Source organism: Lissotriton vulgaris, chromosome 4_1 (assembly GCF_964263255.1).
Source record: "Lissotriton vulgaris chromosome 4_1, aLisVul1.2, whole genome shotgun sequence".
Classification (NCBI taxonomy): Eukaryota; Metazoa; Chordata; class Amphibia; order Caudata; family Salamandridae; genus Lissotriton; species Lissotriton vulgaris.
Genome location: NC_141691.1, coordinates 1,297,786,324 through 1,297,801,701, shown reverse-complemented (window position 1 = coordinate 1,297,801,701; position 15,378 = coordinate 1,297,786,324). Strand labels below are relative to the sequence as shown.

The following is a 15,378-nucleotide window of genomic DNA, read 5'->3' as shown; positions in this document are numbered from 1 at the left end:
ACGCACATGGGCGGGACTATTCACTAGATTATGACTATACACAGAGATCCCTTACTACAGAAGCACAGGTTACACACCTGGTGTGAGTCGATGAGCGGATACTTTATGTGGCACTGAGGACAGAATTTGAACGGAGTCCGTTCCATCGACGAAAATCTGGACCGATGCGGTTAGGCCCGAAGGCAACCCACAAAGCTTTCTGATCGAAAATGGAGATTTGGTTGACCGAAACGACACTCCGAGAAGTGGGGAATCGCATACGAAATCAATACCTTCGAGGGTAGAGTGGATTACGCACAGAGGGGAACTCAAAGGCTGGTTTTCAACAGGAGTGCAGCAATACACGTCCAAACCAGATGGCGGAAAAAAACAATATTACAATGGGGTTGGTGCCCATGCACACCATCACCGAAAGGATGAGTCCCCTTATCTTGTGACTGGAAAGCCTTCTTAGAAGAAAAACAACTTGCAAATATCCAGTACCAACACTAGATGGCAAAAGTATGCAAAGCATGTGTTTCTACAGCACTCATGCCTCGAACACGGTTTTTAATGCTATACCCCCCCACCCCACCACCACCACTTTTTGCCTGGTATTTGATGCAACTTTGACTGAAGTATACTGGATTCCTACTAACCAGGTCCCACATGCCACATGCCACATGTTCTTTCTCTAAAAACTGTACAATTGTTCCCCCATTGGAAAATACTTTAGCACCCTCTGTAAGTTCCTAGTAAACAGTACCCCCTGCTACCTAAGGCCTACGGTAAAAAAGAGGGTCCCTAAGGGCAGCAGCACAAATTGTGTCACTAAGGAAACCCTCACCAAGCACATGCACGTCTGATATCGTAGGCTCTGTGTCCTGGAGCAGACAAAAGTTAAAAGACAATACCTGGGCGTCATGTCCCCTATCATTGCATGTAATATTTGTAAGTCACGCCTACAGCAGGCTTGACAGCCCTAAGGCACGGTAAATATTACTAGCGAGGGCATACCTGCATGAGCAGATATGCCCCATGCTGCTCAGTCCTATTAATGCCTGTACAAGTGACCAGGGAAGTCATTTTAGAACACGTCCTGGACATTGGTGAAAACTAGTTACCCAGCTACATGATGGCTTCACTGACGATAGGGATGTTTGGTATCAAATATCTTGTATTAATAAACCCACACTTATACCAGTGTGAGATTTACCTAGTGCCCCCTGAAAACCTACCAGCCTCTGGTGTACTTGCCGAGTCGTTTGTCAGCCTGCCACCCAAAAACTGTTCTGACCTTCTGCCTCTGCTCTGCTGAGGAGACCCAGAACAAAAGCTTGAAGAGTATTTAACACCCCCTCCCACAGGATGACCTGCTTATTACCATTCCTTAGGCAGCAAGCCTCAAGGGGCTACCACCTTTGAAATGCAAATATGGAGAGGAAGCCGACCACTTTGTCCAATGCCCCACTGGCAACTGGAAATGCCTGAAAATGAGCTAGTCAGGGAAGTGTTCCACATCCAGGCTAGTACCACCCCTTAGGTGGGCTACTGTGATGTGGACACAATTTTTCAGAAGTAGCCCCATTTGTGATGGCATATTTAGGAATTCTGGGCCAGGCTTATACCCACTTCCCACAGGAAGTGGTCATATAGGGGGCGTAGTGACCCCAAGATTGCATTACACTCCCCCTCACACCTCTAAATTCAGTATTTAGGGGAGGCCCTGGTTCCAGAGCAGGGTATCCTGACAAACTAAGAAGAAGAGAGAGTACAGAAGAGTGGCAAAAGCAGAGGAGACAAGAAGCAGCTGACCTGGTACCTACCCTGCCGGCCTGTCTGCATCCCTCATCGAAAACTGCACCAAAGTCGACTCGTCCTGCAGCTGTTGACTCCAGAAACCTGGGAGGACTGCCTGCTGTTGAAAAACACTCAAGACCACCCATGAACAGTAGTGCTGTTCTAAAGAAACTCCAAAAGAGAAAACGGAGGCCTTCGGAACTGCCAAAATCCGACACCCGAAGCCACCAATGCACCAGTCGCCTACAGCCCAAGTTGAAGTAGGCCACCGGTGACAACCAGGTCCTTAACCCTCCAGAGCTCGAGTCCATCAAGCTTTAAACCCTCCTCCTGGTCTTCCCAACATTGCCTGCAGCCTCTGCAGGCAGGATCCCTCAACCGTGACTGCTCTGGTAAGGAAAAACTTGAAGCATAAGGACACCCTTGCACCTATCGCCACTGGACCTTGGAAAAGAGGACCAAAGGTGTCTTCCCATCCCAGAGTATCACAATGCCAGAGTCCACTTGTTGGATCAGCCCGAATGGCCTCCTGGCCAGAGCCTGCAGCCTCTTTCCGCAGTGACCGATGTCCTGTGAAAAGCATTGGGTTCCCGACCCGGTTTTGCACCCTGCTGCCTTCGTTCAACTGATGGTGTACTGCTGGTGCTGCCTAAAATGCCCACCACTCACTTTAACTCCTGAAGATTGGTCTGGTAAGTCACTGTACTATAGCTGTTTGCAGAACGTGTTCTTTCTGTAGGATAACACTGCAGAACTCAAATTGCACTGTGTCCACTTTTTAAAGTGAAAAGAATTTACATTACACTTACCGGAATGATTTTTCGCAGATGCCTAAATATATATAAATTACTTGCTATTTGTATAAATTTGTGTGGATCTCCTTCTAGAGTTGTGTGTGTCATTTATTGATCATGGTGTGTATTTGCAAATGCCTTAATGTCTTACACTCCTCTATGTTGAGCCTATGGCTTCTCAACCCCACTATCCCTTAATTAGGGGTGGGAGTAGTTCGCGAAGTAGCGCTACGCATAGCTACACAATGTGCACGTCGCGAGCTACGCGTAGCACTACGCGAAATGCGTAGTAACATGTTCGCACTGTGCAAGATGTCGTTTTCAATGATTGCACAGTGCGGACAAGCATCCGGCACTGTACAATCATTGAAAACGCCATCTTGCACAGAGCAAGCTGAATTTTTCTGCCGCTCGAGTAGATTTTTACTCGAGCTGCAGCTTTCTCAACGCGGACTGGCAGTTTCTCATCGCGAGCATGCACGACCACTCGCAATGAGAAACCTGACCTCCCCGCGTTGAGTCTCGCTTGGAGGTTTATTTTCCATGCTCGCGATCAGCAACTTGATGTTGCTGATCGCGAACAAGGAAAAAGTCTCGCACGGATGTCATTTTACTTGCTCGCAGTCGCCAACTTGACGTTGAGGACCGCAAGCAAGCAAACAATGACCGCTGCACTACGCTACGCATGTTTGCACTGTGCTACATGCAGTTCGCGTAGTGCGAAGTTGTGCAAACTTCGCAAACTACGCTAGCGTAGCCTAGTGCTTTGCCCAGGGAGACCCTTAATAGAGCAATTTGGGATTGCACAGCAAGCCCCTATCCACTCATAAGGGAACCCCTGGATTCTTGACACGAGTCAGCTCCCTACAGATGGGGTCCATGGGGCGTGGGGCAAAAATACATTATTGGGGTCTAAAAAGGCTTGGGGAGGGTAGGCTGCATTCCAACGTCACCTTAATAAAATAAATCAGTCCCGGAGTTGGGGTCCCCAAGGCCTCTTCATGCTCTGAGAGGGGGGTCGTGCATTATCCTTCCCTATATTTATAACAGTGCTTCGGGGGATGGGGCTTCCGGGGCCTCTTAGGGTTTGGGCCACGTGCCCTCCCCCTTATAATTAAAATATGGCCTCGGGATGGCATTCTCTGGTCATTTGGCCTTTGGGAGGGGGGCATCTTCCCACTGTTGGTGGATATACCCGTTCAGTAGGGCACTGAAGTAGGTGATTATCCACTGGGCTGCCGATGATCTCTCCATTGTCCTGCCTACTATGTTCACCCGCTGGCTCTCTCAGGTCGTGAGTCCCTTGATGCTGGCCATGTTGGCCCACTGAGTCATGGAGACTAATAGAATCAGCATCTACAGATCCCCAAATGTATGCAGGGCTGTGTGTGGAGTGCCTGTACTTTTACTCCACACTTTGAGTGACAGCCTTCGCGTGGCTGGCTTTCTAAAGGCCTCCCTTCTCTGGTCCAGCACGCTTAGCAGCACTAGGAGGAACTGGCTCCTTTGCTGTGATGGCAGTAAGGTCGCAAGTAGGACGCATGACTCCTTGTTCTTCCTCAAATTCTACACCGTAAGTGTCCGCCAGCCGTTTCACCACCATTGCGTTGTACACGGATCAGTCGTTCGGTGGCAGGTCTTTGAAGAGTAGGTGTCCACAGCTCCCTCTTGCAAATCGGCATAAATGTCCTACTAGTCCTACCAGGTGTCAGCATTGAACATTTTCTCTGGTAGGGGATTTAGTTTAATTTCTCCTCGGATTTGAAGGCCTCTTTCTGCTCTCCTATTATCAGGAGTTCAGGCTCCAACAATTTGCCTTCGACCAGTGTATCCTTCAGAGGCCGAAACAGAATCTTGGTTCCCCTCAAGCAGTCATTGAACTCCTCCTTCCTTCTGATTAGGGTCTCCAATTTTGGCCTCAGGACTCCTCTTCTTTTTGAAGTGGAGTGTTTTTTTCTCAGCATCGACATCAACAAACAGGCATCCCCTTTGCGAGACTACTTCTCCCTCACATGCTCCGGTTCCCCTTTTGGGGCTGAGGTTGGAACAGAGAGTTTGTCTTCAGCTGTATATTTCCAATTAGATTCAAGAGGCTTTCTGTGCCTCTGTTTGGGTTTTGCGGGCTTTGAGCTCAAAGCAGGCCTCTTGGTTTTGGAGTCCAACCCCTTCAGCTCTGTCCTGATTTTCTACAGTATCTTCGGTCTCAGGTTGTTGTGCATTTCAACAACTGCTTCTTCTGTGGTTTTCCCCTCGCTCCATTGACCGCATCAGCATCATAATCTTGTTGCTGCACCATTTCTGGGTTGTCTTCGCTATAGGTCTCCTCTGTCCTAGGAGTCTGTTTTGGGCCTTTGCCGTTGCATAGTGGTCCACTGCTGCTTTTCTCTCGTTTTGAGGGTTTTAAGTGGGAACTCGGCACAGACGCCGCAGTCCTCTGGTTTGTGTGGTCTCTGAGCCGGGACAAGTTGCACTCTCGAAAGCTGCACACTCGAAAGCTATCCTTCTGTGCAAACTGAACCTGGACAGCATGTGTTCCATGTCTTGCCTTTATTCTTTGACCGTTCGGTTGAGGGACCTCGTGGTCTGCTAGGGTTAAAAAAACTAAAAAACAACAATACCTTCGGCAGAAAACCTGTGAACTTCTTCAGTGACTTTTGTTGTTCTTCGGTGCCCGACTGTTTTTACAGTCAGTTCAGGTTCTTCTTTGGTGTTCCTCGGACACAAAAAAATATTTTGCTGCCTGTCCGAAATCTCCCTTCAATGTGCCATGACCCAATGGCAGAAAATAAAGAAACTTTAGCTGGTGATCATGCAGTGGAGCACCCGGGGCATACACCTGATGTTATCCGAGACAGGCACCGCACCAAATAGTCAACAATGCCAACTCAAGAAGAAGAAAAAAATGTGGAATAATGCACACCATGAGAATCCAGAAAGATTCATGCTGCAAAACAAGCACTGAAGTACAAAACTAGCACTGACAGTGCCAACTGTTTTGGCTTATAAATGAAAGTAAACACAAGGAGATGATGGACCAAGCGCAGTCACAAATCTGGGTTGAATCCAACATCGTTCTTTAGCTCACTTCATCACCCCAGTTCAGACCCATCTATATGCAAATTAGTCTTGACCCAGTGCGCCATGGGAATAGTCTAGCCCGACCTACAAAGCCAGGTCTTTCCTGGACCGGAAACAAGCATCCTGGGACCGGTTTCAGGGCAACACCCCTCATCAGTCAGGATAGCTTGAATCCAGTGGCAAAGTGAGCAAGGGACTCGCGTCTCTGCATACCCTGCCAACTTCAGCGCTCCGTCCATGCGTTTGCTTTGTTCGCCCTAAATTGGAAGGGTATGCCCAGACGTGGGTCCCTAGCTGAAATTAAAGTGCCTCTTTAGTCACTGATGGGCTGAGGCACTCAATGTCATATCACACTCATCACCCCACTCATTCTTGCACTCCTGCATCCCTTCATTCAACAACTGGCTCATTCTTGCAAGCATGCACTAGCAGAACTAAAGGAAAACACAAACAAACTCAAAATGATAGGCAAGATAAATGAACATGCTACGGCCTAACGATGGCAGACGTAATATTGCAAAAACAAATATATATAGCAACGGGTGGCCTCGGGCAATAGCATTGTTCATAGCGGATCACTGTCAAAGTACCACCACCATGGTCACCACATTAAAAACCCACATGCTGGACATCTTGGAGTAGTAAAACAATGATACACTATGGAAATACATATATATGATGGTCACCAGGTTAGAGCCTGTGGCAGCATTAGGTACACTCACTACAGGTTAAATAAACAGCAAACAAAGGGCACTGCTTGGAGAGCTGTGGTAATCTCTAAACAATGAGACTAAAAAGAACAGAGAAACTAACTAAATAGTGCCCGCAAAAGGAGAAAACTGAAAGCTAAAAAGAGTGTAGTTCCAGCAGCTCTGGTATTAAAACATACTCCTTTTAAGGTGGAGGTGCAGATGGGATCAGACAAATGCTGCCCTTCATAGGGCAAGAGAGACAATTGCGTAAGTGGCCAAACCACAGTCCCATGATGTAACGGTTGTCAGCAGAGTACAAATAACTCATAAGATCAATGGCAGAAAAGGGCTGACCCAAAGCTCCTCTGTTTATATGTATGCATGCATTTTTAACCATTTGTTTGAATACAATATCCTGGGCGAAACAACGAAGCCGGTAAGGCCATCTGAAAGAATTTCTCGCAAGAATTATTACAATGCAAATCTTATGCTCCTGCGGTGTTGCCAAAGGTTCAGTCAACACCAAAATTCGTGCCTACAAAGGTAACACATGAGATTCAATGTATCAAAATATACATCTGTAGGACTTACCAAGGCACCCTTAAAGAGCTACTGGTTTTAACATAAGCATTTCAAAATACATAAGTCTACTGCAATTGCTGTAACTTTACATGATAAAAGATCAGACCTATGGCATCTGAAATAACGTTTCCTAATGTATTATTTAGGCTTATTGCTTTAGCACTGACTTATAACCGATTAAAACCACTATATTGAGCATAAGCTATCACACAAGCCATGCTATAATAAAATTACAAGTATGTTTACAGTTGTAACAATATAAGCTCTCTCCTAAAATGGCCTAATAAGAATTATCACACAACAAATCGACTACACCCATGATTTCCCTGTGCCCACTACCATAATCACCTCTTGAATATTAATAAGGTAGGTCACAATTTGCAACCCCCTAGGAATGCAAATGCTACTTACCAGTATGCATCTGTTCTTGGCATGTAGGGCTGCTGACATTCATATCTGTGCATAGTCCGCCACCTAGTGTTGGGTCCGGATGATTGCACATTGTTGTCCTGGAAGAGTCTTCGAAGTATCACGAGATAGGTGGCTCCTCCCCTGGACTACAGTGCGCATGGGCATCGCCTCCATCCCCAGATTGTTTTTAGCCATTGGCAGAGATGGAGTGAAGAAAGTGAGTGATGACCATGCTATGAGCATATGTGTGTATATGAATACATACTGCAGCTGCTACAGGCGCCGGGGAGGAGGGTGGGCGATATGAATGTCAGCAGCCCTACATGCCAAGAACAGATGCATACTGGTAAGTAGCATTTGCAGTTCGAGGCATGTGGGCTGCTGAATTCATATCTGTGCATAGAATACATAGCAGTCCCTCCATTAGCGGCGGCCGCCCGTGCCAGCTGCAGCAGTCTGAAAAAGCGTTTTTAGAACAGCCTGACCAACAGCTGCCTGTTGTTTGGAATGCACGTCTACACAGTAGTGCTTAGTGAAAGTATGAGTGGTAGACCATGTGGCTGCTCTACAGATGTCTTCTAAGGGAATGTTACCTAAGAAAGCCATAGAGGCCCCCAACTTCCTAGTGGAGTGGGCCCTCGGTGGGATAGTGAGAGTGCGCTTAGCTTTAGCGTAACAGATCTGAATGCACTTTACTATCCATCTAGCGATTCCTGCTTTGGAGATTGCATTTCCCTTGTGTTGTGTGGCAAAAGCAACGAAAAGTTGTTTGGTTTTGCGGAAATCTTTTGTCCTGTCCACATAGTACATCAAGGCCCTCTTCACATCAAGGGTGTGGAGCATACGCTCCGCCAGCGTCTCTGGGTTTTGGAAAAACACCGGCAATTCAATTGTTTGGTTTATGTGAAACTGTGAGACCACTTTGGGTAAGAACTTAGGGTTAGTGCGGAGCACCACCCTGTTAGCATGTACCTGGAAGAAAGGCTCTTGGATGGTGAGCGCCTGCAGTTCGCTAACCCTCCGTAGCGATGTGATTGCTACTAAGAACGCGACCTTCCAAGTTAAAAACTGTAGCTCACAAGAGTGCAGTGGCTCAAAGGGAGGACCCATCAGCCTTGTAAGAACCACATTGAGGTTCCATTCTGGAGCTGGTGGAGTCCTTGGTGGAATGACCCTTTTGAGTCCTTCCAGAAAAGCCTTGATAGCAGGGACCTTAAAGAGTGACAGGTGCTGCCTATTCTGGAGGTATGCTGCCATGGCCGACAGGTGAATGCGGATGGAAGAGTAAGCTAGATTACTACGATAAAGGTGAAAGAGGTAACATATGATGTTTTGAATGGAAGCGTCTAGCGGGTCAATGCTGTGGTCCACGCAGTAGACGACAAACCTCTTCCATTTAGCCGCATAACAAGCTCTAGTAGTGGGCTTCCTTGCCTCCCGAATGATGTCCATGCAATCGGGAGGAAGATTGAGGTAGCCAAACTCTAGGACTTCAGGAGCCAGATCGCCAGGTTGAGCTGTTGCGGATCTGGGTGCTGAATGTCGCCATGGCTCTGCGTCAGAAGGCTGGGAGTGAGATGAAGCCTTTGATGCGGTACCACGGAGAGTTCCAGAAACGTGGTGTACCATGGTTGGCGAGCCCACGTTGGAGCAACCAGGATGAGCGTCATCGAGTGTTGCCTGAGCTTGCGTGCCACCAGCGGTATCAGAGGTGCTGGGGGAAAAGCGTACGCAAATCTGCCTGACCAGTTCATCCACATCGCATTGCCCTGTGATTGGGGGTGTGGGAATCTGGCGGCGAAGCTTTGGCATTTTGCGTTCTCCTTTGTGGCGAACAGGTCTATCTCTGGATGACCCCACCTTTGGAAGTACGGTTGGAGAACTGATGGATGTATCTCCCACTCGTGCATCTGATGGCTGTGCCTGCTGAGCAGATCCGCCATTTGATTGTCCTTGCCCGGGAGATGCTCTGCCATGAGGAAGATGTTCCTCTGAATGGCCCACTTCCACATGCTCTGAGCCAGATGAGACAGCTGTGGAGAGTGTGTACCTCCCTGCTTCTGGATGTAGTACATGGCCGTCATGTTGTCCGTCCGGATCAACACGACCTTGTTGCACAGATGTACTTTGAACGCCTTTAAGGCCATGAAGATTGCCATCAGTTCCAACACATTGATGTGCATCTTCCTTTGCTGAAGTGTCCATAGTCCCTGCACAGTGTAGTGGAGTACATGCGCTCCCCATCCCTGGAGAGAGGCGTCCGTCGTCAGGATGATCTGTGGGACAGGCTCTTGGAATGGTCGGCCCTTGCAAAGGTTTTGTGGATTCCACCAATGCAGAGAGTTGTACGCCCGACCGCTCACCAACACTAGGTCTGTCAGTTGCCCATGAGCCTGAGTCCACTGACGTGCCAGGCACTCCTGAAGCGGACGCATATGTAGTCTCGCGTGCGGGACAATGGAGATGCAGGAGGCCATCATGCCTATCAACTGCATGAACACCTTCGCTGGAAGCGAGTGTTGGGGTCTGAATCGTTGGATCAGCGCCTGGATACTGGCGATTCTCACTGAACTCGGCTGCGCAGTGGCTGCCAGAGTGTCGATTGTCGCGCCCAGATACTGTCGCACGTGGGCGGGCTGGAGATGGGACTTTGGGTAGTTCAGAGAGAATCCCAGATCGTGCAGGAGGTGAATGGTGCGTGACACGTGGTCTACGCACTGCTGTTCCGTCTTTGCCTGAATAAGCCAGTCGTCTAGGTATGGAAAGACATGGACGTGCTGGCGACGGAGATGCGCCGCCACAGTCGCTAGGCATTTTGTAAATACTCTCGGTGCCGTGGTGACCCCGAACGGCAGGACTCTGAACTGGTAATGGTGGTCTAAGATTGTGAATCTGAGATACTTTCTGTGGGAAGGATGCAGGAGAATATGAAAATAGGCATCCTTCAGATCCAGCGTTGCTAGGAAGTCCCCCTGTTGAAGCAGGGGAAGCACCTGCTGCAATGTGAGCATATGGAAGTGCTCCGAGTTGATGTACCAGTTCAGGGGCCTGAGGTCCAGGATCGGCCTGAGTGATCCGTCCTTTTTGGGGATCAGAAAATACAGGGAGTAAACCCCCGTTCCCCGCTCTTGCAATGGAACGAGCTCTATTGCCCCTTTTTGCAGCATGACCAGAACTTCTTGCTGCAACAAGGTCAAGTGCTCGTCGGACATAGCACGGCTTCTTGGCGGTATGTCCGGTGGAATGGACGTAAGTTCTAGACAGTACCCGTACTGGATAAGAGACCTCACCCACCTGTCCGTGGTGATGGACCTCCACGCCGGCAGGAACTGCTGGAGTCTCCCCCCGACAGGTGTCGTGTGATCGGGGGGAAGTGACAAGGCGTCACTGCTTGTTGGTGGTGGTGGACCTGGATGCATTGTTTCCACGTCCCCTGCCTTTGATGTTATTGCCTCTGTAGCCACCCCTGCCCTTGTTGTTGCTATACGAGGACTGGGTGTTACCCTTGTAGTATTGTGTGGACTGGGATGCCTGACCCCTCGAGGTGCCTCTTGAATTGGAGCGGCGAAAGGAACCACCCCGAAACTGCTGACTTTGTAAAGCCCCCATAGATTTGGCAGTTTCGGTATCTTTTTTCATCTTTTCTAGGGAGGCATCCACCTCAGGGCCGAACAGATGGTCAGGATTCACTGGTTGACCCAATATTGTGGTTTGTATGTCGGGTTTGAACCCCGAAATTCGAAGCCAGGCATGGCGTCTAAGTAACACACTTGTATTGATAGCCCTGGAGGCAGTGTCTGCCACATCTAGGGCACATTTGATGGATGCATTTGTAATGAGTTTACCCTCCTGAATGAGCATCTCCCCCGCCTCCTTGTATTGGTCAGGCAAGTGTTGCAGGATGGCCTCTAATGTGTCATAATGGGCCCTATCATAACGTGCAAGCAGGGCTTGAGTGTTAGAGATTCTCCAGATGTTCGCTGCCTGTGCAGCAATGTGTTTGCCTGACGCCTCAAAGATCTTGGACTCTTTGTCTGGGGGAGGAGCGTCACCAGTAGTCTGCGAATTCGCCCTCTTTCGAGCGTTGGAAACCACCAGGGAGTCCAATGGCAAGTGTCCCTTAATATACGTGGGATCGGTGGGCGCCGCTTTATATTTCCTGTCGATGCGAGGATTGACCACCCGCGCCCGGGTGGGCTCCTTGAATACCTCCTGTGCATGCTTCAGCACCCCTTTAAGCATCGGTAGTGTCTTGACTTGTTTTTCAGCTACCGAGAAGGTGTCGACTAAGAAGTCCGCATCCACGGGGTCTGAGTGCAGTTCGACGTCGTGGTTCGCTGCAGCTCTCTCTATTAATGCATTGAAGGCCGCCGAGTCCTCTGTCGGGGACGTCTTTGTGGCGAAAAGTTGAGTGTCCTGCCCCGACTGCGGGTCGTCTGCGTCGCCTCCTGCTGTCCAGGGCACATGCTCCTCTTCCGGATCCGAGTACGCAGGATAGGTGTACTCTGCCTCTTCCTCGTCCACATCAGGCACGGGGGAATGGGCCGGCGAGTGTTCCAGGGCTTGTGGAGACAGCGGTTCCATCAGAGCCGAAGAGTCTGCAGAGTACCTCTTGTTCTTGAGTGGAATCCTAAAAGGTTCCAAGGCCGGCTCCGACGTAATCTTTCGTTTGAGGAGCGACAATTTTCCGGTGTTGGCGTCGATGATCACCTCACGACGTTCCTCCACCGCAAGCGGCTGGAGCCTAAGCTTCGACACCACCAAGGCAGCTTTCGGCGTCAATACCTCCTGTGAGTGTCCGCCCTGTCTAGGCGCGAAGGCCTTCGGCGCCGACTTGGGTGGAAGGGTAAAACGAATGGGCGTTTGTTCCTTAACAGGCTTCGGCGTGGGTCTAGGCACTACAGTGTCCTGGCTGGGAACCACAGTGGACTGTTGGATCCGCTTTAAGGAATCCCCCACCTTCCTTGTAAGGGATGCCGAGGGCTGAACCGGCTCGAGCGACTCTTCGTCTCCGAGAGCCCGATCGCCGGTAGGCCTCTTCTTCGGGGCCGACGCCCCATGGCTAGGCGCACCGTCGGCGTGACGCTTCTTCGAAGCCGTCTTCGGGTCCGCGACCCCTTTCGGTGCCGACGCAGCCGCGTCGGAGGCCTTCACCTTCGGCGCCGACCCAGAGGGCTTCGGGTCGGCCATTTTGGCGTGGCTCTTCTGGTCGGCCATTTTGGCGTGGCTCTTCAAGTCGGCCATTTTGGGTTTCGTGGAAGTTGACGCCTCCAGAACCTTCTTCACCAACGCCACTTTCGGTTTCTGTTTTGCATCCGAGGGTGCGAGACCAGTTGGCTTCACTTTCGGTTTCTTCTTAGAAATGTCCGTGACCGGGCCCGGAGGCGGGGACGTAGGACTCATAGTTAGATCTTGGGTAAGGCCCGAAGGCGATCCCTCGACCTGGGCCGTATAACGGGGAGTAACCCCGGAGTCTGGTTGGGGATGCTCTTCCTCCGAGCTATCTCCCATCGTGGCACAAGCCAGTTCGTCGTCCCCTACCTCGCCGGAGACTTCGTCGTAGGCCTCCTCATCCGCGTCGTAGGTCTCTTCCTCAGACGCGGGGCCAGAGTCCGACCCTTGTACGTCGTCTTCTCCCTCGACAGATTCCTGGAAGATGTCATCAGGTGGGGGTGCCGAAGCCGACAATTGAGCCTGGAGCCGATTAGCCCGGCGAATCTTTAAAGTCTTCTTACTTCTAAATTTCGAACACGCCATGCAGGTGTCTTCACGGTGATCCGGTGACAAGCATGTATTGCACACGGGGTGCACGTCGAGGTGCGAATATTTAGAGTGACACAGCGGACACTTCTTGAATGGAGTCCGCTCCATAGCAAAGGGTGTAGTGTAGGCCCGTCCGCGTCGAAAGCACGTGGAAGGGCAGTAAGAGATCGGAGCTGAGAGTCAGTAAGAAACCCGAACGCAACTATACCGACGCCCAGCCTAAAGACCTTTTGGTCTCGAGTAGAAAGTAGAACAACTATCGGTTCCGATAGAGGGAACCGAAACACATCCGAACCCAATGGCGGAAAAAAACAATCTGGGGATGGAGGCGATGCCCATGCGCACTGTAGTCCAGGGGAGGAGCCACCTATCTCGTGATACTTCGAAGACTCTTCCAGGACAACAATGTGCAATCATCCGGACCCAACACTAGGTGGCGGACTATGCACAGATATGAATTCAGCAGCCCACATGCCTCGAACTCACTAAAATCACAGGGGTGCTGGCCTGCTGGGGTCAGCAGACCACCATGTCCGTGATTGCTTGTAAATACAGCAACATTGTTTTTTAAATGCAGCCTGTTTTCCTTCAAGGAAAAAAGGTTGCATTTAAAAAATAAAAATGAAACGTTTTCATTTAATTTTCTAGGAGCAACCAGGTGTCGCTCTCCACTGGCCCAACCCTCATCACCACTAAACAGGCTTGGCACTGGAGCATGACCTATTGCAACTTAATGAGCGAGTTTTACTCCACACTGCAACCTTCCATTGCATGACCCAAGGATTTCTGGCAACCCCTTCCAGCGTAATTACGCCATCCCATCTTCCACCCAGTGACGCGCGCTCCCAGTGCCTCAGCAACCAACTGTCAGAGCAGTAAGATAAGGTCCCCTGCTCTCTTTGTCCTCTAAGAACGCATTTCAGTTGACCCCTGTACAGTAGCTGATGCAGGTCACCCCTTTTATGCGGATATATAACACTGTCCTTAACTGCAACCATGTCCAGTTGTAGTTATATGTAACACATGTAAAAATCCCAGTCTTGCCTTCAACCCTTCTCTCCTTCCTACTGCATTCTGTTGTTGAAAATGCTTAAATAAAGACATGATTTTTGCTACCATCACCAACCAGCTCAGGCTGATAAAATGGGATAGTGGCCACCCTCACTATGATTGTGGGTACACTTTGGGAGTTCTCCATTTCAAAACAGCTATGATCTGTTGTCAAACAGTTCTTGTGGAAAGTAGGAACTTTATATGTGTGACTGATGCAGAGTTTTTAAGGTTACAAAATACAAGGTAGGTGAGGAAAAAATGGCCATCCATCATGGTAGCAAAGGAAGCAAGAGGTATTCCAATCAGACACTTCATGGAAAACTAATAAACAGGGGATCTCCCTTGTGGAACAAGAAAAATAGCCAAGCCCGACTACATTTCACTCTCTCAGGCACAAAACAAGTTAAACTAACTGTTCCAAGATCCTAACAATGGGGGCTACTTAAAAGAGGATCCTGTATCCGATAGAGTTTGGTTATATTCGAAGCAGTTTTAAACTATGTACAAGTTACATATTGTATTGAAAAACGTACAATATAAGCCTTCCGGTGTTCAAAGCTGTTCAGATGTTCTATCAAAGGTTCCAGGTCACAATGATGTTCACAAAGTTCACAGAAGAAGCGTGGATCTTTGGAGTCGGGGACACAGTTTTCTATGACATGCTGTATTCCTATTAAAACAAAAAGCAAGAAAATTAGCAAGACTGAAACCATAAATCACACCAAATGGGATTAATGATGCAAAAGGTACAATGAATGCCTACAATTGTGTCCTCAGTCAGCAAGCAACAGTGTGCGCTCATTAGCACGGATATCTACTCCGATTTGTCATGTGTATTTTTTTCATCATATCGCGCATTGTAACTACGTGAGACAATATCTATATTGATAAATGTGCAATTCTGAAATAAAAACACTGATATCACAGATGAGGAAGTATCGTCAGCAACTGACACTTCCATTAGGGAAAGCTCTAAGACCAGATGGTCTAACAAACGTTTTATAAAATATTTAGAGTCACTCTTCTGCATCATTTGCTAAACCTATTCTGGGACAGCATTTGGTTCTTGTACAGGCATGTCTTCACTATTGAAGGAGTAATAAGGCTTTTCAGGACAGTCTAGTTACAGACCCATGTCTCTTCTTAAAAGGGAATGTAGTACTTTTGCTAATATTCCTGCTCACAGATAGTCCCCAATATTACCATCTATCAAAATAACAGACCTC

General features: G+C 49.0%; 1 protein-coding gene across 8 annotated transcripts in view; it reads right to left on the bottom strand.

Moving 5' to 3' along the window:
- LOC147723150 (uncharacterized) overlaps positions 1 to 15,378 on the bottom strand; it is a 518,006-nt gene that overhangs the window by 194,061 nt on the left and 308,567 nt on the right. For all 8 annotated transcript variants that reach the window (XM_086965540.1, XM_086965536.1, XM_086965533.1 and 5 more), the window contains one exon: positions 14,686 to 14,822. In XM_086965540.1, the coding sequence (XP_086821666.1) occupies positions 14,686 to 14,822 (137 nt within the window). The remainder of the gene's footprint in view (positions 1 to 14,685; positions 14,823 to 15,378) is intronic.